Source organism: Aulostomus chinensis, chromosome 11 (assembly GCF_037954235.1).
Source record: "Aulostomus chinensis isolate RoL2024-O1b breed Wild chromosome 11, RoL_Achi_v1.0, whole genome shotgun sequence".
In the NCBI taxonomy this organism is placed as follows: domain Eukaryota; kingdom Metazoa; phylum Chordata; class Actinopteri; order Syngnathiformes; family Aulostomidae; genus Aulostomus; species Aulostomus chinensis.
In genome coordinates, this window is record NC_141330.1 from 26,378,224 (window position 1) to 26,403,690 (window position 25,467).

At 43.7% G+C, this 25,467-nt stretch overlaps 1 protein-coding gene and 1 long non-coding RNA gene across 2 annotated transcripts; both read right to left on the minus strand.

The window, feature by feature from the left end:
* Positions 1–9,150: 9,150 nt before the first annotated feature.
* On the minus strand, positions 9,151–13,038 carry LOC147253879 (uncharacterized). The gene is made up of 3 exons (XR_015118445.1): positions 12,646–13,038; positions 9,864–9,933; positions 9,151–9,447 (listed from the first exon to the last, which is right to left on the minus strand). It is a non-coding gene; the product is annotated as an uncharacterized LOC147253879 (long non-coding RNA).
* Positions 13,039–21,282: 8,244 nt separating this feature from the next.
* LOC147253880 (uncharacterized) lies at positions 21,283–22,679 on the minus strand. Its single transcript, XM_086219075.1, has 4 exons — positions 22,447–22,679; positions 21,779–22,326; positions 21,343–21,488; positions 21,283–21,297 (listed from the first exon to the last, which is right to left on the minus strand). The coding sequence occupies exons 1-4, from the start codon at positions 22,677–22,679 to the stop codon at positions 21,283–21,285; spliced, it is 942 nt and encodes a 313-aa protein (XP_086075201.1).
* Between the last annotated feature and the right edge of the window lie 2,788 nt (positions 22,680–25,467).

Consider the following 25,467-nt stretch of genomic DNA (forward strand, 5'->3'; position numbering starts at 1 on the left):
TACAGAGCGAGCGTGAGAAGCAGGCTCGCGCTAGGGAGCTAGAGTTAGAGCTTGAAAAGCTGAAGGTGACTGCAAAGTTGCGTGAAGCTGAATTGCAGCAGGAGCGTTACAGGTTAGACTAGGGGTGTCCAAACTGGTCCAGTAAGGGCCGTGTGGCTGCAGGTTTTCATTCCACCCAAGCAAAAGCAACACCTGATTCTACTTAATTCAACAAAGCTGTTGAATTAAGTAGAATTCTGGAAGTAGAACCCCTGGGTTAGACCTTCTTAGGGATGGTAAGTTTTCTCCAGTGTCTCCTGGGGGTTCCCCAGCCACATTTGATGTAGCTTACAACTTGAGGTTGCTACCTAGATTCAGTGAGAAGGATGTGGATACTTTTTTTGCTTGTTTGAGCAGTTCTGTCAGTCACGGCAGTGGTCTGATTCAGAGAAGACATTGCTTTTACAGTGTGTATTTACTGGTAAAGCTCAGCAAGCTTGCTCTGCGCTGAGTGTAGCTGACAGTCAGGACTATCACAAAGTTAAGTCTGCTGTGTTGAAAGCTTATGAACTGGTGCCGGAGGCGTACCGACAGCAGTTTCGGAGGTTAAGGAAGTCAGAAGGGCAGACTTATGTAGAATTGGTACATACAGTTTAATCGGTGTGTTTCAGCTTCAGAAGCAGAAAGCCTAGAGGAGTTGAGAGAACGTGTTCTCTTGGAGCAGTTCAAAAATATCCTTCCTGAACATGTTACCACCTACCTGAGCGAGCATCAGGTTAGTGAGGTGACAGGGGCTGCAGTGTTAGCTGATGAGTACACCTTAACTCATAGAATGCATGCAGGGTAGAAGAGTGACTGGGGGCGCAGAGAGGACTTCTCTACTGGCCGCCCAGCCAGGGTGGTGAGGTGGAGAGCCGAGTGTTGAGGACCTCATCAGGCTGGCGTGGTAAGGAGATGAACCCGACTTGTAACTTTTGTTTGGGGAAAGGTCACTGGATAAATGAGTGTCCAGTACTGAAAGCTAAAAACAAGTCATTCCAACATAGTCGGGGTCCTAAGTCGGTTGCTCTTGCTGTTTCTGTCCATCCGGTTGTTAAGGATGAGGTTATAGCTGCTATGAAGTTGCATACTGACCATAAGCCAGCTGCTGTGGCAGTTTCTGACTCAGGCCCAGATCAGACTGAGTTACAGCCTCCGGCCTGAGTTTAGAGGAGTGTGATCCAGGTTATGCACCTTACGTTTTTGAAGGTCATGTGTCTTTGCCTGGCAGTGACAGGAAAGTGCCGGTCAAGATTTTGAGAGACATCGGGGCGCTGGAGTCATACATTGTGGAGTCTGCTCTCCCCTTTTCTTCAGAAACAGACACAGGGAGTTCTGTGCTATTTCGGGGGATGGGTATGAAAGTGTTGTCTGCTCCTCTGCATTGGCTGATGTTGCACTGTTCTTTAGTGCAGGGTGAAGTTGCCATGGGCGTCAGGCCGGAATTGCCGGTACCAGGAGTTGTCGTCATTTTGGAGAATGATTTAGCTGGTAGCAGAGTATGATCCGATGTGTCTCCATCATGTGTGGTTACTTCTAGGCCTGTTGTGTGAGAGCTGGCTGACCCCGAGCAGAAGCTCATTGAGGTGTTTCCAGCCTGTGCAGTCACTCGAGCCCAGTCCGGGAAAGTACTGGTGCCACAGGAGGCCAAAGTTGAGTCAGGGGAGGTTTTTTTGCTTTCTGTTTTTCTACTGTCTGTTTCTCACAGTGAGTTGGCAGAGAAGAAGCGAGAAGATCTTTCATTGCAGGAGCTCCGGTCTCAAGTTCGCCCTGCCAGTGAAATGACCAGTGCAGCCCATGGGTATTTCCTACAAGAGGGGGTATTGGTAAGGAAATGGTTGCCTCAAGGTGAGAGTTTTGCTGGAGAGCCAATATTCCAGATTGTAGTGCCGGCCAAACTGAGAGAAAATATTTTGCAAACAGCTCATGATGATGTTGCAGGGCATTTGGGAGTGCAAAAACTTACAACCGGGTGCTGAAGTACTTTTACTGGTCCTGGCTGAAGAGGGATATCGCTGCATATATGCAAAAAAAAAATGCTGGGTTAAAAATAACCAAATCTGGGTAGTTTTCTAACCCAAGGTTGGTTAAATATTGGACAGAACACACGTTGGGTTAATTCAACCCATCACATTAGGTTTGTTCATTTAACCCAACAATTGGGTTGTTCATTTAACCCAATTAAGGGTCCACATTGACTACACTGCTGGGTTCTTTAAACCCAACAAGTTGGGTTAATATCCATCCATTAATATTTTATATATTTTGTATATTTTATCATTGATTAATATTTATTAATTATTATTTATAATGGGTTGTTCCCTTTTATAACTGGCATTTCATTGGCACAACTGATGGTCATCAATTTAACTAAATTCTAACAACTGTGTGATACATCTTGTTGGTACTCACCTCTGGTTGGCAAGAATCAATAGATCTTAAGTGTTAATCAGTAGATCTCTGGGTTGTTTTCTTGGTCAAATACATTTTCACACCAACAACGTGACAATAATGATTTAATGTTTTATTGTTTTGAAATGTCATACACACCATAAAACACCATAGAAATGAACATGTTTAAAACACCACGTAACCATGAGAGGTTTTAAAAGAACTTTTACAATATTTGTATATAATAATTATATATTATAAATATATATTATTATACTTTTATATATCATATTGTATTACTTCAGCTTTTAAATGAAAAATCAACCACGTGTTTAAAACTTTTTCAGTAACAAGATGATTTAAATGGTTAACAACACCAGCATGAGAGCTTTTAAAGAACTTCTTTAAAACAACAGTACACAGAACCTTAAAATGAATGATGAAAGTGATCAGAAACCTTGTAACAGACATGCCAGTAGCCCACGATCTTAAATTGTGATGGTAACTATATACAAAGAAAGAACGAGAGTGACAGGAGGGAAAAAGGAAGAGAGTGGTGGTGGTGGTGGTTGGGGGGGGGGGGGTGTATCCAGTCTACCTGCAGGCAAGTATTGCAGCTTTTAGGAAGTTCACTGCTGGTGAAACCGTTCCCTCAAGACCATACACGACACTGTAAGAATCGCCAAGTAGGCGTGCATTGACGTGGATACTGAGTGTCAAAGATGAAGAAACTCTTGAAGCATGTGTCCGCTGCTGCGAGAGCTGTTTCAGTCTCAACAGCCTTGCCTGCGATCACAACAAAGGCTTGAGAGCACAGCATCCCATCACCAAGCAGTAGCATGAATGGATACGGCCTGGACGATCTGGCTTGCTCCAGATACTCCACAATGTTTGTCCCAACCTATAATGAAAAAGAAAAAAAACGAGATAAGTACATCTTCCAGTGCAGAGCGATTATCATCTCTCTGCTGAAGCTCTTTCAATCCCTTCCCCCTCCCATCAGCTGATGTGATGCTGAGTATCAAATTTATTTTAAGCAGAAATATGTATTCTGTATGATTGCTAATAACTTAATTCATGCAAAATAATACGTGCGACAAGTATTTAGGTAAAAAGGATCAATGTACATTTCATTTAAATATTTGTCTCTGAAGTAAAAGTACAGAAGATTGATGGAGGATTGTTTCTTGGTCTACACTAACCTTAATGTTTGGTGCAGACTTGGAGGAATGACATAAGTCGTCTGGAGGTTTTTGCTATTGTTGCTAGCGGATACTAGCAGTCAAGCTACAGCATGTACTCCTCTTTTTTGCACAAGGTAACTTGCATGCACTTTAATTAATTCAGTAAACAAGTCGGAGTTGAGTCAAGAGTCTTGTCTCGTCATTTTGAAGCCTAAGACTAAACTGCTAGAATATTGAGCTATAAAAGAAGCAACACTTTGGTACGCAGCCTAACATAAAGCTTAAACATGGTGGCCCAACACGGTGTTTTCACACTGAGTTTTCGCAGCATAAATGAGTGTCTACCTTCAATAGACAGATGTTCTATTTGCTCCAATGGTGCCCACCCACTAAACACAGATTACATGTTCTTACTATGTGGCCTCCACTAGCAGGTCCCTGGTGCCACAAAAACAGATAAGTGTGTGTGTGTGTGTGTGTGTGTGTGTGTGTTTTACTGGTCCCTCGTGCCAATACAATGAACTTGACTTAATAAGCACTTTTTATGTAAAGGTCACCCTTCAGTACTGCATGTCTACATACTATATTTGTTTCATTCTGTATTTAACTGATTAATGTATATGCCGCTGCATCCCAATTTGCCCATCGGGGACACTTAAAAAAACTTGAACCTCAAACATTACAACTTGTAAAAATAGTTGAAATTCATAAAATGAATGACACTACCAAACGTTAAGCTGTGTCACTCATTCCACGGATTTAATCTTTACAAGTTGCACCTTGTTGTAAAGACGAATTCAGACTTTCCAACAGCGTAAAAGAACAATTAGTGTCACCATGAATTTACATTTAAATTTCTGTTCAAAAGTTAAATTACTTACAGGCTTAACATCAATGAAGGCTCTCAAGGATTCTTGTACAGTAGGCCGGACACATTTTCTGCCCTGTTTATGGACAGGCGGAGGGAGCAGGACTGGCAGCATCGACAGGGCTACTTCTCCCCTGGCATCTGGGGGAGGACAATTATGGGTGTCAATATAGACTCAAATAGCCGTACAATACAAGTTACACATCCATCAAATTACCAAAACATTTTTCCACCTCTGTAAAATGGCACACCCCACCCTGTCCTCCTCAGCTGCTGAAACACTATGCTGTGAGCATAATTCACATCTACCGATGGAACATGAGCATAGAGTTGTGGGACGTGGGACTCAAAGATCAGTCGACTGTGACCTGAGGTTGATGAGACAGATTTGCCAATTTTTGTTCTTTGTTTGATCTGTTCCTCTGGCACTGGAAGTTTTTTTTTTTCACATTTAGCTAGACAAATGATCTTGTCAGCATAAAGAGGAACCCATGTTTCAAAGAGTCGAGGTGCAGCCTCTCCATAAATGATTGAAAAATCTTGTGCAATATCTAAAAGATGGATGCAAATTGAGAAACAAAGTCATGTAGACAATATGACAATACGCTCTAATATTCCTAGTTAGAGCCAGGTTTGGAAACACTTAACATGTGTAAATAAACATCTCTCTGTGTAAATATCTCATTTCACAATGTATATATCTGCGGTTGACAGTATAGTGCGGCAAATATATTTCGAAATATTTTTTTCTTCTGGGTCTGGCTCATATTCTGATGCTATGTGCATTGCACTGACAGTTTAAATAAATACACTGGCCTGTGTTAAGGCTTTTTCAAACAAACAAAAAAATCCTGTGATGACCTGTGGACTTCCATCTCAAAGAACTGGAATCAAGAATTGTTTTAGAACAGGAATCGGTAAAATCCAAATGATACCCAACCCTACAAGCTACCAACTCTACTTCTTCTGAAAAGAAGTGGGCTTCATACAGCATGTCCTCTGTATACTATTGGATTAAGCAATGAATGGCAGTAAACCTTCTCACAAAATGGCTAAAACTGAATTGACTTGCGGTGACGTGATCCACAGACCTACAACAGGAGTTCAGTTTCCGCTCCAGCACCAGGCTATTTGAGTTTTGACATACCATGCCTGGAGTAGTAAGACAAGGGAACTCGGCCAGGACTTCGGGAATGGATTTTGAGTGGTCAGCCCAAATCCATACTGTATACATACTGTATGTCTCCACCTGGCTGAGGGGCAGCAAGTTATACTTCAACCACTCTACAAACTGCACAGCTCGATCTTCGGATATGGTGGATGTTGTAAAATAACAATGAACACGTTGTTGTCAAATATAAATATTAATTCAGGCCATGAGACCCCGGTGATCTCTCAGTGTCACTTTTATTGAATTCAAACCAAGCCAATTTATTTCTTATAAAAAATGTTTTAAGACTCAAATGTTTAACATAACTACAACAGTTTTATTGAGTAAAGTGTATTTCAAAGCACATGAACTAAGGATGACAACTACTTAAGTAGCATATACAGAAAATATCAAATTGCACAAAATGGAGACCAGCAAAATGAGAAATTTGTCTTATATGCATCTCTGCATTCAGAGCACAGTCAGAGGAGTCTGGGGAGGACCATGCAACAGCATGGTTAAAAGGGAATAAATATCAAATTGCACAAAATAAAGACCAAAAAAAAAGGTATTTTACTGCATTCAAGCCACAGGAATAAGAAATTAAGGAGGACCACAACATAATGGATAAAGTGAGTTAAATAAATATCAAAATAATGAAAGATCTAGTAGTTATGGCCACAAAATGAAAGATGTCCCTTATTATCTTTGCATTCAGAGCAAATAATGGGAAAATGAGGAAGACCACTACAATAACATGGACACATGTAAATAAAATAAATATCCAAACAAAATATCATGAAAGATCTACAAAACAAGATCTGTAACCTCTCATCTGGGGAAGTCAGTGAGACAGCTGAGCATGTGGTTAATTCTTGATGAGAATTTCAAAGTTGCAAGCACCCAGCTACAAATTACACACTGGGGTTTCTGTCCTTTGTTATCCTCGATGAATGAAAATGCACATTTCAAATAGCCCGGGTCGTATTTATGCTTTGCCATGTTCCGTCCTTCTCGCAACACAAACTGAGCGTCAAGTTAATGGTAGTTACCTTGGCTACCAAACCTAGGCAACCTTAACCTTTAAAATGTATAGCTCTCTGTGGAAGCTTCAACTCTTTATCTCAGTTTAACCTGACTGAATCTGGGTATCTTGTTATTCTAAAATACTCTATAGCGAAGGGAGATGTATCAACTCTCATCATATTGCCTGTATGATTTCACTGTATGTAAAGAACGATGATCAAGTAGTTTACTTGGATCAACAGCTGTCAAAGTCTGAGTCAGGGTCACACTATATGCACTAAAGTGCCGTTCAAAACCTTTTGTTTCCCACTTCTGTATGAAAAACTTAGTTATTGGTGTGTCTGTCATTTGACCCAGAAGTATGATGGATTTTATAAGCCCAAACTGGGGTTCACCATCTGGGTCATAAGAGAGGAATACTGTCATGCCTGGTCTGTATTCAGTGCCCTTGAAGATCACCCAGGCTGGCACCAAACCTCACTGAAAACAGGAAAATCTGTTAGATCCTCTCTAATTTCTTCAAATCTGTCTATGGTGGACAGTAAGGTGCTGGGCCTATCTCATTAGTGTGACTCAACATGGCGCCTGATAAGAAGTTATAACATAGCTGCATCTGATGCCAAAACGCCATTGTCTTGCAAATATTGACAAACTTGCATGACACTTTTGGAGAAGTTGTGCTTTCCTTCAAACCGCATTGCCCAGAAGTGTATTAAGGGTCCCAGGTGCTCTTGGGTAGTGAGCCATGAAGTGGTGCTTTGGAAATGAGGAAAAAGTTCAAGGAAGAGGGAGTGATGCTCCTCAATGATCTTGGTCAAATACAGTGTTGCAGGGATGGTAATGGAGGGAGAGAAGATGAACTCCATGCACTGTAGCAAGAGTAGGAGGAGTTCCAATTCCTTGTTTCCCTCGGGAATCAGGTCACCAATCATGGTGGGCAGCTGCCTAATAAGGCACCACATCTGAGCTGCTGACTGCCGCATGGCCCCTTCTGGATTTTTCAGATCATTTGTGCTAATCATCGAGGGCTTGTTAGTCTTGTCACAAAAGCCGTAATTGAAGCTTGTGAGTCTGTAGTTGATTTGGTCAAGTGTGACATATTTTTGCTCAATCAGAGCATTCAAGACGAGCTTGACCTCATAGGGACATACTCCTTCCAGTAGGTCATGCATAATATCCGGTGCCACGTTGTCAGTGACATGATAAAAAGAGGTTATTGAACTGGCTGTCTTTCTTCACCCCCGTCTCTTTAAGGTTTGCAAGTTCCAGATCTGCCTGATGGGTGTGTCTATTATGCAGTTCTGCTGGATCCTCCAATGTCTGCTGTGCCACGACATGTTTATGTACTCTGCACCACCGGCACATATGGTTAGTAACAAAACTTTGGGAATAACCGAGGATGGCATTTAAGCCCAAGTTGTCCCCCAGAACTCGGACAAGTGAAAACTTTACAACACCGTGAAAAGTAGGGGTGTCAATGGAGATGCCGTCTTTCTCTAGTAATTTCAGCTCCGCAACAATGGGGCGCAGGACGTCATCAAGATCATATGCATGTCTTACATCATCTGATTTGTATACTGCACACAGGAAGTGCTGCCGTAAACTGGAGAGTAGATCTGGTGGCAAGCTCTTGATCAGAAAGTAAATGAAGCCTAGCTTGTGTGTTCCAGTCTTTGATCCTAGAGGGTTGACTGTTTCACACTCATCATTGTAAAAAAGAAGTGGAATGGAAGTCTCTTTCAGGAAAAGTGAAGGTGTTTTGCAAAACTCCCCATCAAAGACATCTTGAAGGACCCCATCTTCTCTTTCCTGCCAATCCAGCATTGCCTGTAAAATGCCAGGCATTTCAAGGACCTGTGTTGTCTACCTGTCTTGTAAGTGGAACACGTTGAAAAGAAACCGCAACTTGTTTCACAGTGCCGGTGGTAGAGTCCAGTTCCTGGACATAGGAAACCCTCCCAGGGAAAGTTTCCTCAACTGGTTCAATGAAGCCTCCCGATTTGACGAAATACTTCATCTGTTTATACTCAGTATCTAGATCTCGGAAGGGCTCAGCACAGTCTTGGAACTCCACCATTAGTTGGTCTACCTCTGAGCTTTGATGATGTCCCAAACTTCTGAAAACTGCCATAGTCCTCAATTGCAGTCTACCCACAGTATCAGATATTAAACTAGAGGTTTAGTCAACAATAAAATGAGCAGCAGACAATGTTTTCGAGGGCACAGACCTCAAACAAGCTAGAAGAAGAGCTACCCGATCAGTAATGCCCTCTGGCTCAATCTCATCCCACTCCTCAGCTACCTCTGCTGGCTGGCCTTCAGCATGAAGAAGGAACTCAGGCTGGACTGGATCTTGAGGGGGTGCTTCTTGAGTGGGTACACCAAGCACCTCAACATTTTTATGCTGATCCAAGTGTCTTCGGAAAGATCGCATGTAGTTAAAGGTTCTACCACAGCCTATTTTACAACACTTGAAATAGTTTGCAGCATAATTAACATGATGTACTGCACGTAAATGGATAAAAAGACTTAACACTCCCAGGAATTTGATTTTTACATTTAAAGCAAACATATCCCATGGCTCAAACTACAATAGCAAGCAGTGAAAGGTAATGTCTGTCGGTCAGTCCGTCCTTTCATTTGAATTTTAATTTAGATTAGAATTTTCATTGTGAAAATTAATGCAAATGCATTACTTCCAAATTCATTATGTTTCCTAATAAATATAACTCTCTCTCCTATTCTGGGGATCAAAGCGGTGATTGTGGAATGATCCAAGTCCCCAAAGCTCTCTTCGTCTACAGCCTCATCTGAAAGACAGAAGAAAAAATTGTAACATTAAATAGACCTGAAAACAAAGATATGCAAGCACACAATGTGGTCGCATTTAATTGTGACACACTGAACTTGCAGATTGGCGTTTTTATTTTATCTGTCAGTCTGGTATTTTTACTATTAGGTGATTTTTTTTTTTTACATTATACTTTTATATCATGAGTGCACATTGAAGGAGCTGCTTTTCAAATCTCAATGTAGTGTGTATAATGACAATAAAGGCTTTCTATTCTTTCTATTTCCATTATACTTGGCCAGTGGTTTTCAACCTTATTTATTCAGCATTTGAATGCAACTAGCCCCAATCATTTTCTAGTTACAGAACATAATGCTTGCCATAACACAGTACCCATAAAATGAAGGCATGGAGATGACTTATAAATTAGCTTACCTCTGAACCTTTCTATGAGGCCTGGAAGCTGCCACTCAATATTTTTCTGGATAAAATCATCCATTCCAACCTGAGATATCACCAGACAGAGTTACAATACACACAATACAATTAAATAAGATTCAATAGTCCAGATGTCCTTTAACTGTTTTGACATAATGGTTGGGCGTAATGTTAACGTTATCAAAGTTTAAATGTACCTCTTGTTGGTGGTTAAACTGTCACCATTTGCCACCCAGCGAGCATAAATCAGTCCCAGAAATTCAAACGGGCTGCAGCTGACTGACATTGGCTAGTTACAACAGTTAGTTCCGACCAAGTAATTTCATTGGACAAGAGACATTTCATGAGTGCTGATATGGAGTACAACACCACTGAGACTTTTTACAGACATTTTCACACTTAATTAACGTTTCATCAGTTAACTGTGTAAGATTGTGGCAAACTACTAAACCTGTCACGATCCCTGTCTTGTGTTTCCTGTTTTATTTTGTAGTCATGTCCTGTCTTCCTGTCCTCCCTCCTGTGATTACCTCATGTGTCTCACCTGGGTGATTGCACCACTTGTGTCTTGTTTCCCCTCTTGTATTTAACCTGTGTGTTTCCTCAGTTACTTGTTGGGTCATTGTCATCGTAGTCGTCGTCCTAGTGTTAGGTGTTGTTGTAGTCACTGTCACTATCGTCATTTGCTGTCGTTGTCAGTCTCAAGTCTCAAGTTGCCAGTCTCCAGTCTCAAGTTGCCAGTCTCCCGTCTCAAGCCTCCAGCGTCCCCGTCTCAAGCCTCTTTTGTGCAACCTCCAACGTTCTGCATTTGGGTCTCCCTCATCCACCAACACACAACGTGACAGAATGACCCAAAAACCAACGAAGACCCAGCAGACTACCCCCCATCCAAAGAAGATGACTCTATTTCAATATTTTGCCTATATGGCAAGGCAAACCGAAGAGAGAGAGTCACAGTTTTTGGAGGACTTCATGGGCACCCGGCTAGTCTTGGGAGGCCCTCGCTCGGTGCAGCGAGCCCTCTGGTCAGCTCGGCCCCCATCTGGGAGACCTGGGAGCTCCCAGCCCAAGGGCAAAAAGAAGGCGGGCTGCCTTCGTGCGCCGAGGCGGTCAGATGCAGCCCTCACCCCAGCTACACAGCTGCCACCCATGGACGGCACTCCTGTCTCTTCGTCGGGTGTCCTGGCGGATGGCACTCCTGTCTCGGCGTCGGGGGCCCCGGCGGACACCACTCCTATCTCGGCGTCGGGGGCCCCGGCGGACACCACTCCTGTCTCGGCGTCGGGGGTCCTGGCAAGCACCATCCCCATCGCAGCGGCTGCTACACCTTCTCGGCCGCCACGGGTCCTGGCGGGCGCCACTCCTGTCACGGCGCCGAGGGTTCTGGCGGGCTCGATCCCCATCGCAGCGGCTGCTGCACCTTCTCCACCTTCTCCACCACCAGGGGTCCTGGCTGGCGTCACCCCTGTTCCGGCGCCAAGGATCCTGGCTAGCTCAACGCCTACTCCGCCGAGGGTCCTGGCGGGCGCCACTCCTGTCACGGCACCGAGGGTCCTGGCTGGCGCTACTCCTGCTTTGCTGCCGAGGGTCCTGGCGGGCGTCACTCTTGTTCCAGCGCAGAGGGTCCAGGCGGACGCCTCTCTTGCTCCTGCCGCTTGTCACGGCACCTTGGGCCTCCCCCCGGTAGCTCAGTGCCTCCTGGGCCGGCCCCCTGACTTTCCTTGGTCTGCGCGGCCTCCCGGCCACCCCCCTGACTCTCCGTGGTCTGCGCGGCCTCCCGGCCGCCCCCCTGATTCTTTGTGGTGGTTCCGCCCACTGGTGTGGTGAGTGGGTTTTGTTTTTTTTCACTGTGCTCTTGCTCAGTCTCGAGTTGCTAGTCTCAAGTCTCGAGTTGCCAGTCTCCAGTCTCCAGTCTCGAGTTGCCAGTCTCCAGTCTCGAGTTGCCAGTCTCGAGTTGCCAGTCTCGAGTTGCCAGTCTCCAGTCTCGTGTTGCCAGCCTCCCCGTCTCAAGCCTCCAGCCTCCCCGTCTCAATAAACCCCTTTTGTGCACCCTCCAACGTTCTACATTTGGGTCTCCCTCATCCACCAACACACAATGTGACAAAACCACTTTACTCATCAGAAACACACATAATGCCACCAATGCGTCTGTCAACAGACTCTTACGTCAGAGGTTTTACAATAGATGGAAACATTCAGATAAATTTTAAATGATACAAAGTAGCGGTAATATGCAGACACAGAGTAGCAGGTTTCTGTGTAGGAAATGTTTATGTGTTGCCTGGCAACAGTTCCTTCCAGTTGCGGAACTATCTGTGTTGGCGGAGCAAAATAAATGATTAAATAAACGAACAAATCATAATTTCTTGTCGCTTATTACTGTTAACTAATAAAATGCGCTTGTTGAACTTTTGTATAAAAGGAGTATCAAACTTGAGATGCTGAATATCAGCAACTGTGTGGTTACCTAATGCACTTGGCCTACGACCGAATCACACCAGTGCTGATATTCAGCACAATAGCACTCATCTGATATTGCTTAATTATATTATATAAACAGCCTGACGAGATAACTAACGTTGTCCTCCTAACTATAACACAAAACACATTTCTCGAGTGATGTAGCCGTAGCCCCCCAAAATAACGGTCTTCCCGAGGCGCACGAGAGCCCTGATCGAGCTAGTACACACCAGTACTTCACGAACTTACATCTTAAAAATATAAAGCTTTATATAATATCAGTCAAATATAAGGTAACACAATCGTGTATGTAACAAACCTTGCTTTGTGCCGAAAGTTTTCTGTTGTCTTCATCGACCCATTGCAGGTCTTCACTGAGGCGTCCACAGGTGACTGGGTTGTGGTTGGTTGCCCAATGCGCATGTGCGAACTCACAAATTCAACCCAATCTGTTGTGTTGTCCAAAATAACCCAACACAACTTCATAGATATTACAACCCAACAGCGAGTAACTCCATTCCCATCAGAAACAACCTAGCAAGTTGGGTTATCAGAATACCCAATAAATAATTTCCAATAAAATAACCCAATTAAAGTACCCAACAGTCAGTACCCAAGTACTGGGTTGACAAATAACGCAGCAGTTTCAAGAGAGTACATTAAGACTTGTCACACTTCTCAGTTAACAGGTAAACCAAATCAAACCATTAAACCTATTCCTTTGTCTCCTATTCCTGCAGTGTCCAGCCCGTTTGAGCACCCGCTGATAGACTGCATGGGCCCTTTGCCCAAGTCTAAAGCTGGGAGCTCTTTCCTGCTGACCGTGATGTGCCAGACAATCTAGCTGCATATCCCCTGTGTAATATAACCACTAAATTGGTGGTGAAGGCTTTGAGTCAGTTTATCTCAGTCTTTGGTATTCCTACGGTTATTCAGTCAGACCAGAGTACAAATTTCACTTCTCAGGTGATGGCAGAGATTTTGAAACAACTCCATGTGAAACATTCCACCTCTAGTGCCTGTCATCCTCAGAGCCAGGGAGCTCTTGAGAGGTTTCATCAAACCCTGAAATCATTGTTGCACTCCTATTGCAGTGAGTTGAACAGAGACTGGGATGGTGGGTTACCTTGGTTTTTACTGGCTGCCAGGGAGGTGGTTCATTCCAGTACAGGTTTCAGCCTAAATGACTTGGTTTTCGGACACCATGTTAGAAGCCCATTAGCGGTACTGCATGAGGATTGGCAGGTACCTGACCCTCCAGTTAAGCTGGTGGACTATGTTAATGGTTTCAAAAGGCGGCTCTTCGAAGCTGTGAGGATGGTGAAAGAGAAGTTGGGAGCTTCTCAAAAGAAGATGAAGAGGTTATATGATCGGCATACTGAAGCATGTGTTTTTTCCCCAGGTGATCAAGTGTTAGCCTTGCTGCCTCTGGTGAAATCCCCTTTTCAGGCTAAGTTTGTGGGTCCCTAATCGTTGGTCTGGTGGGTGACAGAGCAGAATTATGTCATAGCCACCTCAGATAGGAGGAAGGCTAGTCAGCTGTGTAGGAGATATATTAACAGATACTGTGGATTAGGAGTATTAGTCTCAGAAAGCATTTTGTCAATCACATGAGCTTCTGTGACCATCTCCTGACCTCAAGTAACAAATGGACAGCGGTGACGGAAACAGGATGAACTGGGGGAGGTGAGGAGCAGCTGATGAACAGGTGATACAGTCATTGCTGTGATGGGGAAACCATCTGCCCTTTGTTGTTGAATGGTATAAAGGTTGAGACATTGTAAAGATCGGCAGAGAGCACTCAGCAGTCTTCTCTCCATGCTGCATGTATTAAAGAGACTTGATTCATCACACCGAGTCTGTAATTCTTCAGAGAATTAGCAACTCTCAACGATCTACAAGGAGAATTTCCCTTACCTTTTGGCAACGAGGATGGGATGGACGCTCTGCTGACTTATGCCTGAACCTGGACTAAAGGTCATCTGCTGGCAGGAGTCTCATACGACTCAGGGAAAGTTCCGCTCCGACAAACGGAGGACAGGATCCCGCCTGAGGACAGGAGTGGGTGGCGGACAGCAGACGCTCCATCTATTTTTTTAATAAGTACGGTATTGTGAATCAATCTCTACACGAGTTGTGTAATTCCTGTGTGGTCGCAACCGAGAACTTCCATGTAATACTTGTGTAGTCTTGGAAGCCCCTTCCATGTAATTCTTGTGTAGTCTTGGAAAGTTGATGAAGTCTGAGTTAAAGTTTCCCTTGTAATTCTTGTGTAGTCTTGGGAACGCTTCCATGTAGTTCTTGTGTAGTCTTGGAAGCCCCTTCCATGTAATTCTTGTGTAGTCTTGGGAACGCTTCCATGTAGTTCTTGTGTAGTCTTGGAAGCCCCTTCCATGTAATTCTTGTGTAGTCTTGGAAGGTTGATGAAGTCTGAGTTAAAGTTTCCCTTGTAATTCTTGTGTAGTCTTGGGAACGCTTCCATGTAGTTCTTGTGTAGTCTTGGAAGCCCCTTCCATGTAATTCTTGTGTAGTCTTGGAAGTTTTGATGAAGTCTCAGTTAAAGTTTCCCATGTAATTCTTGTGTAGTCTTGGAAGCCCCTTCCATGTAATTCTTGTGTAGTCTTGGGAACGCTTCCATGTAATTCTTGTGTAGTCTTGGAAGGTTTGATGTAGTCTGAGTTTAAGTTTCCCCTGTAATTCTTGTGTAGTCTTGGGACAACTTCCATGTAATTCTTGTGTAGTCTTGGAAGTTGAAGGTAAAAAGAAAGGAAAAACACTACAAAAGAAGAGATATCTATGCAGCAAGAGGCTGTTGAAATCGTGATTCACGTGAAAAGAGCTCATTTTATATCTATATCTATATACTGTATGTATGCATGTACGTGTATATATATATATATATATATATATATATATATATATGTTGCAACGTTGTGTGTTTGTCTACGTATGTGGTATGTGTTATTAAGAAATAGTAAGGAGCTCTAGATAATCCTTATAGATATAACCTGAGATGAAAAGAAGAGCGGTTGATGCTAAGGTCATTAAATATATATAGTAATAATATACTCACATTATATATCATAATATAGGGTGTCCCAGCACAATAAAATGGGCGTATGAGTGAAGAAGCTATGAGAATAATAAAAAATAAACTTTGTTGTGACTCATTCAATGTCTAGTATGTTCTCATACTAAAGAGGTACGTTGCTTGGACTTTGTCACACAAACTACCCGGCTGAAAGAGTTACTCAAAGGTAGTGTGTGGATGATAAGATCCAACCATACTTGTATGGGAAGATCAGGGTGATTGTGGAATAAATCTGTGTGACTGAAAAGCCCATTGGAAGTCTAAAGCACTCCTGTCCCAGTAGTGAGTCAGGTAGAATTATGGGGAACAAAACGGGGAAACTAAAACCATTACCTGTCCCTCTTACAGGTCCTGCTAAAATAATGGCACAAAAATGGGGAATAAATGTGGTTGAGGATGTTCCACTTTGGCACTATGTTACTCAGGAGGTGTTTCCATTGAAAGGCACATTGAGCACTGATTGTCTAAGAAGGTGTCGAGTATTGTTAGAAGAACACATGAAGGGAAAGAAAGTAGGGAAGACAAAGATGGACTGGCAAGCTTATCAAAAGTGGGAAGGAGAAGCAGAGATAAGAGAAGCTAAGTCGGTAACAGGATTGATGTTGAAGCAAGAAATGAAAGGAGAGAGTACGTGAGAAAGAAAGGAGAAAAAATGTAGGGCTAGAAATCAAGAAATGGCTCTGCCTCCTCCATATGCTGTCTCCACACCTGCAGCCCCTCCTCCAGAAAACACTTCCCCACAGGGGACCACAGGTGCAACTGACCCCCAACAAGGAACTTTTGCTGAAAAGGAGGAACACAGAGATTTGTACCCTGACCTGTCTGTTCTCTCTCTGACTCCAAAAACCCAGCAGACTGACATTGTTTCTCCCAAGAAACCTATAGCAACATCTTTCAACTACTGGTTACAGAGTCAAGAAGATAAAGGGGGTGTACCCCAAATGCCTATGATGATGTTTCCCAACCCCCAACCGCAACCAACGGGGGATGATGCACATGCACATTGGGATCCAGAGGTGTTTGTGTACAGGCCATGGCATCCAGATAAACTGAAGGAAATGGCTGAGGAGCTACCTGATCCACGAAAGACCGGAGGTGAAAAATGGGTCATAGCTATGCATCAGTTCATGTTCTACCAGCAGGGGGGCCAACAGCATCATGTACCAAGACAAAGGTCTCACCAGACAGGTAGAGGAAGAAAAAGAATGAATCCACAGCCTGTATGTCCACGGTGGACTGATGGGAAGTTCAGATGCTACAAATGCAAAGGCTATGGGCACATCTCAAGTAATTGTGCTACCCCAGACAACTTCCAACAAGACGACTCCTGGCTGCATGCACCACCTGAAGAACTGTCTGTCCATTCTCCCGGACTCCCAGTGACACAACCACAGGAGACAGCGGAGGCAGGTCAGAGCACTGACCAGCACATTGACATAAGTACACACCCTGACACTCATAGCAATGATGATAAACCAGTTACCATATATCATCAATGCATGCAATTAACATTAGAAGCTAAACCACCACCTAAATTGATTCCTGTCCCTTAAGAATCAGGGTGGTAGTTGTTAAATCTGGACACATGCACACACCTGAGGTTCTCACATAAATCAAAGTGCCTTTGTGGAATGCCCTGATTCACCATGTAACACCCCCATCTTGCCTGTAAAGAAACCAAATGGAAGTTAGAGACCAGTACAAGATCTTAGGAAGGTAAATGAAGCCGTTCAACATCCAGCTCCAACTGTACCTAATGTGGCTACGTTAATGTCCCAGGTCCCGGCAGGTTCCTGCTGGTTTACAGTCATTGATTTAGCAAATGCATATTTTAGCATTCCTGTTCACCCTGACTCACAATTCTGGTTTGCTTTCACTTTCAATGGTAAATGTTAAACTTGGACGTGAAATGTTTGCACTAACCTGGGCTTTCATTCCAGGTAAAGGACAAGTTGTTACAGTCTATATTCTCATTTTCAATATGCATTTAATGCTTTTCATAACTTCCATGCATTGTGGAAAACCGTGGTTTCCTTACCTCTACAGGTAAATCCATTGCTCTCATTATTACAATTAATCTTCTGTCTACCAGCCTCAACAGCAGTATGCAAATGTCCAGCTCACACAGGGTCAGCTGACTCAGTGTCACAGGATAATGCAGCCGCAGATACAGCACTGTTTTGAAATCTGCTGCTCTCACCTGTCTCCCCCATGTTGCAACTATCCTTCTCTATCTAGAATAACATTTTTTCCTCTTAATGATGTCAATGGACACTTATCATTGAGAGCGCAAGGAGACACAAAAGGGAGAAGTGCACCGGTACAGCATCAGGAGACCCAGGAGAAGATGACATCAAACCAGCTGAGATGAAACAGTGGATAATGAGTTTGTGTAACTATGGTTTGCTTTGGTTTTGTTTTTCTTCCTCTTTTCTCATTGGGTCTGTGATCAATGATTTCTCAGAATTAAGATTTAATGTAATTCCTAAATATGTGTTGTTGACACGTTGTGTCAAAAGGGAGGAATGTAGGAATTAAATTAACAGATACTGTGGATTAGTAGTATTAGTCTCAGAAAGCATTTTGTCAATCACATGAGCTTCTGTGACCATCTCCTGACCTCAAGGAACAAATGGACAACAGTGACAGACAGGGTGAATTGGGGGAGGTGAGGAGCAGCTGATGAACAGGTGATACAGTCATTGCTGTGATGGGGAAACCATCTGCCCTTTGTTGTTGAATGGTATAAATGTTGAGACATTGTAAAGATTGGCAGAGAACACTCAGCAGTCTTCTCTCCATGCTGCATGTATTAAAGAGACTTGATTCATCACACCGAGTCTGTAATTCTTCAGAGAATTAGCAACTCTCAACGAGCTACAAGGAGAATTTCCCTTACAGCTGTGCCACATAAACCTGTTAAAGCCCTATTTTTCTCACTCTTGTCCTGCAGAATTGGGAGCAGGGGTAACCTCAGTGGCTGTGGCAGCGCCTCCTGGGGTTACTGGGACTCAGCCAGTGAAAGAAGCCAGGGTTGAGGAGCTTGAGGTCACTGATTGTATGACACAAGATGTTCCTTCACGAACACACTTGGTGGAGCATGACATTGAGGTGGGAGATGCTGCCCCTGTAAAGCAGCGCTTCCACAGAGCCTCACCTGAAAAACGTGAGAAGCTGGAGTCAGAGGTTAGATATATTGTAGAAGCAGGTATTGCTGAACCGTCCTATTCTAGCTGGGCTTCACCATGCTTGTTGGTTGCGAAGCCAGATGCCACCTTTAGGCCTTGTCCTGACTTTAGGAAGGTGAATGCCACAACTAAGCCAGATAGCTATCCCCTTTCTCGGATGGAGGATTGCGTGGATCAAGTGGGTTCAGCTAAGTTTGTAAGTAAATTTGATCTCCTTAAAGGTTACTGGCAGGTACCCCTGACTCACCGGGCTCGAGACATTGCTTCGTTTGTCACGTCTTCTGGGTTGTATTCATACACGGTGATGCCTTTTGGGTTAAGGAATGCCCCTGCCATATTCCAGCGCCTACTGAACAGGGTGGTTTCTGGGCTTAAAGGGTGTGCTGTGTATTTAGATGATGTGGTGGTGTACCGTGACACTTAGCCAGAACATGTGCAGCGCATCCAGGCCCTGTTTGATTGTCTGTCCAGGGCAAACCTTAAAGTGAACTTGGCAAAGTGTGAGTTCGCCAAGGCCACTGTGACATACCTGGGTTAGGTGGTTGGGCAGGGTGTTGTGCAGCCTGTACAGGCAAAAGTGGAGGCTGTTGAGAGGTTTCCTCCTCCCACTAAAAAAGAAGGTGCTTGCTTGGTTTCTGGGAATGGTTGGTTACTATCGAGGGTTCTGTGAGAACTTCTCAGCAGTAGCTGCTCCTTTAGCTGATCTGGTGAGCCCAAAGGTGACATTTCAGTGGTCAGATAGATGTCAGGGAGAGCTTTTGATGGGGTTAAAGCGCTCCTATCTTGTGCTCCAGTGCTTGCAGCTCCCTGTCTTGATGAGCCATTTCAGCTCCAGGTGGATGCTAGTAATACAGGTGCTGGTGCCGTGTTATTGCAGCAGGATGTGTGTGGTTCTGAGATACCGGTCTGTTATTTCTCACGCAAGTTTAACTCCTCTCAGTTGAACTACTCGATAGTCGGGAAAGAGGCACTTGCATTAATTTGGGCCTTACAGCACTTTGAGGTATACATCGGTAGTGGGTGTAGGCCTTCAGTGGTGTATACTGACTACAATCCTCTAACGTTTCTACATTCCTTACAGAATCCTAACCAGCAGCTGATGAGGTGGTGCCTGTTCTTGCAGCCTCCATCTGGACACCTTTGAGTGGTTTTGGTTCCTGTCTCCCAGTCTTCCACTGCTTCTCCCTCCTGCTTCTTAAATATGCTTCTCAGGTGCCCAGTTGCTGAGTCCCGTACACAGTATATATATAGTATATATATATATATATATATGTATATATATATATATATATATATATATATATATATATATATATATATATATATATATATTCTTCTGTAAATATCTTTTTGCTTGAAATACCTATTTCTGTTCTCTACACTCTGTTATGCTGTCTCTGCTATCCCAGGACCAGAGTTCAATTTTCATACCACCAACATGAAAATGTGAGTGGTATGACAACAAAGGTCCCTTGAATCCCTTGAATTCTCAGCTCATTCACATGAAAACAGGTCACTTCTACGTTTCACTTTCATTAACTTGGCAGCACGGTGGTGCAGTAGTCAGCACTGTCGCCTCACAGCAAGAAGGTTCCGGGTTTGAGTCCCGGCTCGGGTACAAGATCTTTCTGTGTGGAGTTTGCATGTTCTCCCCGTGCCTGCGTGGGTTCTCTCCGGGTACTCCGGCTTCCTCCCACAGTCCAAAGACATGCAACTGGGGACTAGGCTGATTGATACTCTAAATTGACCGTAGGTATGAATGTGAGGGTGCATGGTTGTTTGTCGCTATATGTTGGCCCTACGATGGACTGGCGATCTGTCCAGGGTGAACCCCGCCTCTTGCCCGTAGCCGCTGGGGTAGGCTCCAGCTCCCCTGCGACCCTGAACAGGAATAAGTGGAAGACATTGGATGGATGGAAGGACTTTCATTAACTTATCTGCTGTATTGCCTCTTATAAATCAGAAAGTGGAGCCCCAGTCAAAGGAAGAGTCGGATGAGACGTTCATGTTCGAAGAAATTGATGTCGAACCTCCTCCCAGTTCCAAGGTGAGGTCTTTTATCAGTTTTTTTTTTATTTTAGTGTAACGTTTCTTATGCATGGTAACAGAATTCTTCTGATTCCTTTAGAGACGCAGCAACACCTTCAAGCCCACCAAAGCAGACACCCTGAGAAAAGAGGCGATCGAGATCCGTCAGGCAGCAGAGGAGGTGCAGAGGTATAGCATGTAGTTTACCTTCAACCTGTTTTAAGAGGCTCCTCAATATGATCAGTGTCTTGTACATGAAACTGCTGGACTGAGCTGAAGCCTGTGATTTGTCTGAGGGAATTCTACATGCTGGCTGGTCCAATAATACCTGTAATGGATGGGATGGCCAGTGTGGATGCTGCTATGTGGAACTGAATGTTCTTGTTTTGAGATTTTCTGTGGAACACTGCGAGTGAAGAGTAATTTGTGTGTGTGTGTTGACTGAGAATTCAGTGCCTGTTGGAGGGGGCAGGTGATCATAACCGAGGGCACATCACCACCAAGGAACCAGTTAGGGACCAGAAGGCTCCTCAACTCCTGGAAAAAGAGGTGGGTAAAGACCAGTAGACAGTTGGTGAAAATGAAGGTTACACAACACAAATACAAGGAGGATTAGCCAAAACATTTCTGCTCTCAGTGGCCGCATGACTCAGTGGTAGAGTGGCTGTCAAGGCAAAAGCGGCAAATTTATCTGTACAGCACCACATACCTGGTAACGTTTGGAAAGATCATTCCAGATGTTCTCCTTGATGCTCCTTGTGAAGGCAGAGTCACCTTCCTGCACAGTGTAGTGTTGCTCCAGCTTCTGCAAGATGGGCAAGATCTCACCACAGGTTGGAGTTTTGTCGCTTGAGACTGCAAGTGTAGAGGTATAATGCTTCCGCATAAGCAGAACAAAGTCCTCTGCTTTTCTTAAGTCTTCATTACCTATTTTGGCCAGCTACAGCCAAAAACAAAGAATTCCATCTGGTCCTTATATCCAGGAGGAGCATGTGCTTGGGCAGCTCTGTGGGTTAACACATACACAATGTAAATATTTATGTTATAATCTGAATTTAAATTCATCATGATCTATTAATTTACATGCACACATAACCTATCTATATTTTTCATATATTGCTTGCAATGTAATGAGAGTATCTTACTGAGTAAGTCTTGTTTCTCTTTAAGTACAACTTTTGCCATGTGGGACCTCTTCATCCAAACAATGACTGCACGAACTTGTGCTGCCCAGTTGGAAATCGCAGTGCAATTGTACAGCTTCTGTGCTCCCAGGTGAAGTGTATGAGCAAAACATGGCAATTTCACAATTTGCAGCTTTTTCATAGTGACATCCATGTTAGCTGCATTGTCGACAGCAGCTGCCACAACCTTTTCCCTGACACCATATTCCTCTAGGATGTCTTCAATGTCCTCCGCGACAGCTGAGCCTGTCTGAGCTTGGTACACGGCTTTGGTTTTAAGCACCTTTTCCTTAGCCTGGCCATTGCTTACAAAGTGCAGAGTAACTATGAGATAATGATCTTGACTAAAACTTGTCCATCCATCAGCAGTGATGGCTGCCTTCGACACTTGTTTCAGCTCAGAGATCAGATTTCCCTTTTCGACAGCATACCAAGCAGGGATCAAGTGGTTAGTTAAGCTTTCTGTGTTTGGGGCTTTGTATTTTGGGTTGAGAATCTTGGGCATCTCCCTAGAAAATAGAATGATAATTAATGAGTGAAACATCTTGTTAACTTGGAGGTCCTCCTGTTGTGCTAAGTCATATTGTCTAAACTGAATATTTCCTCCACAATTGAGTACATTCACCTACCGAAATTCAGGGGCATCTACTGTAGCAAATGGATGCAAGCCCTTCACAACAAACTTAGTGACTGCTTGGTGACATTCGTCTACCCTGGCCTGGGGCATTTTACTTTTGCCTGCCTCTATGAAAGGAGAAGCTAGAGCAGGTAGTAAGCAGTAGGAGCGAGCGCTGCCAGCCTCCGAGCCAGCCAGGCTCTCTCTCTCGTCACGGTCATCTTCTATATGTAATGCAGACGGCATTCGTTTAATAGCATAACGTTAGTGTTGCATGCTTTACAAAGAAGCACATAGGCAGTGGGAGCTACTTACCAGAGTTTCCTTCCGTAGTAACCGCAGAGGTGATCACAGCTTGGCTACTGCAGCCACTGCTGCCAGGTTGAGATGCATCAGTCCGAAGCGTGTCAAAAACATGACACTCGTTTAAAATGATTGCATGCTTTGTGCGCAGATGTTTCTGCATATTGGTGGTATTCCCTCCCGACACTGTTATCTCCACCTTGCAATGACTGCAAGTCGCTTTGTTGTCATTTTTCCTCGTGAAGTGAAGCCAGACTTTCGATCCTTTGAACCCAGTTGGTGCCATTGTTATGTTTACAACTGCAATGCACGTGCTAAACCAGTGTAACCTAATCACGTAGTCGTACTTGCTGAATTGAGTGTGCGTAACATGCGTAAGTTACGTGACGTAATTCCTGCTGGTTGGAATCTATAAGAGAATCGTTAGATAAACTGCCAAACGATTCCATGGAATTAAAATGCACAGAATCGGTTCTCTATAGGCACCGGTTCTCGATTCCTATCCCTACTGGGGACGCTGAGTAGACCTGTCCCTGATGACCCGAGGGGTCTGGATGCTTCATACCCAGTCAGCAGCTCTGACATGTATTTAGGCCCGTGCCCATTCAGCGACTTATAGACCAGTAACAGGATTTTGAACTCAATCCTTTGACACACAGGGAGCCAGTGCAGTGGTTTAAGGACAGGTGTAATGTGGTCCATTTTCTTACTGTTGGTCAGGACTCTGGCAGGAGCATTCTGGATGAGCTGCAGGTGCTTGATTGATTTTTTACTGAGACCTGTAAAGACACCATTACAATAATCTAGCCTACTAAGAATAAATGCATGGACGGGTTTTTCCATGTCTTGTTTAGAGAGAAATCCTTTAATTCGTGCAATGTTTTTGAGATGATAATAAGCTGATTTAGTGACAGTTTTTATGTGGCTCTTAAAATTCAGGTCTGAGTCCATAACAACACCAAGGTTTCTAGCTTGGTCGGTGGTTTGTAGTGTCATTGAGTCAAGTTGGCTGCTGATCTCAAGCCTTGCGTTTTTGGGACCAAACACAATGACTTCTGTCTTTTCTGCATTGAGCTGGAGAAAATTCTGGCCCATCCACTGATTGACCTGTAGGATACAGTCACTCAGTGAATGCAGTGGACCGTAATCGCATGGCGACACTGTAATATGAAGTTGTGTGTCATCAGCATATGAGTGGTAGGAGATGTTATAGTGCTCTATGACCTGGGCCAGTGGGAGCATATAGATGTTGAACAAAAGTGGCCCAAGAATAGAGCCTTGCGGGACCCCACATGTCATCTTTGTTTGCTCAGATTCACAGTTCCCAAGCGAGACAAAGAAGTCGCGATCTTCTAAGTAAGATCTGAGCCAATTTAGCACCGCACCAGAAAGTCCAACCCACCTCTCCAGTCTGTCAAGCAACAGGGTGTGATCGACTGTGTTGAATGCGGCACTAAGCTCTAGTAGTACCAATACTGATATTTTAGATGCATCGGTATGAAGGCGTATGTCATTTAATACCTTAATAAGTGCAGTTTCAGTGCTGTGGTGTGGTCGAAAACCTGACTGGAAAGCACTGAAGAGATTGTTTTGGGTCAAGAAAGAATGAATTTGTTGATAGACAACTTTCTCAATGATCTTTGACAAAAACGCAAGGTTAGATAAGGGTCTGTAGTTACTTAGTAATGAAGCATCCAGATTAGGCTTTTTTAGAGAGGTTTGATGACTGCAGTTTTCAGTGCCCTGGGAAATTAACCTGACAGAAGAGAAGCATTTACTATCCTCAATACATCTGATGAAACACAATTACAAACACTTTTCAGCAAGCTTGTAGGCATCATATCAAGGCAGCACATCGTGGAGTTTAAATTCTGAACCGTTTCTGTCAGAGTTGCATGGTCTACAGGTTGAAATGTTTCTAGATTTCTGAGAAACTGAGGAGGAACTGGTGACATAACTAAGTTGCTTTTGGAGGAGCCACATACTGTTTGTCTTATTTTCTGAATTTTATTTGTAAAAAAGGCTGCAAAGTCATTGCATGACTTGTTGGACACCAGTTCAGCAGGAATAGATGCCGAAGGGTTTGTCAGTCTGTCGACAACAGTGAATAAGGTGCGGGCATTGTTGGTATTATTTTTGATAATCTCAGAGAAAAAAGACTGTCTCGCCTTTTTCAATTCTTGGTTATAAATGTGAAGACTCTCTTTATAAATGTCGTAGTACACCTGGAGTTTGTTTTTACGCCATCTGCGTTCAGCCTGCCTACACTTTCTTTTTTGAGCTTTCACCAGAATGGTGTTCCTCCATGGTGACTTTTTTCTGCCAGATATAACTTTGGTCTTAATTGGAGCAATGGCATCCATAACAGTCATAACACTGGAGCTAAAACTATCAACAAGGTCATTGACTGAGGCTAAGGGCAGAGTTGGTGATGATGTAAACGCCTGAGTGAAAAATGTACCAGTGCTGTTGTTCATAAACTGCTTTCTTATCACCTCTGCTTCACTTTTGCAGAGATTAGCAGGGATAGTCATTTTAAACTGAACACAACAATGATCCGAAAGAGCAACATCACTCACCACAACATCAGAAATGTTTAGACCCTTGGAGATAATTAGATCTAATATGTGGCCCTTGTTATGTGTTGGATCTGTCACATGCTGGGAGAGTCCAAAGATATCCAGAGTATTTAAGAGTTCCTTTGCATATCCATCTTTCACGTTATCAACAT

Bases quoted from the DNA above. Each gene is read 5' to 3' on its own strand.
- LOC147253880 (XM_086219075.1), bottom strand. From the start codon at position 22,679: ATGCCGTCTGCATTACATATAGAAGATGACCGTGACGAGAGAGAGAGC. The intron at 22,327-22,446 runs GTAGGTGAATGT...TCTATTTTCTAG, and splicing joins GTAGATGCCCCTGAATTTCG to GGAGATGCCCAAGATTCTCA. The intron at 21,489-21,778 runs GTAAGATACTCT...CTACACTTGCAG, and splicing joins AGAGAAACAAGACTTACTCA to TCTCAAGCGACAAAACTCCA.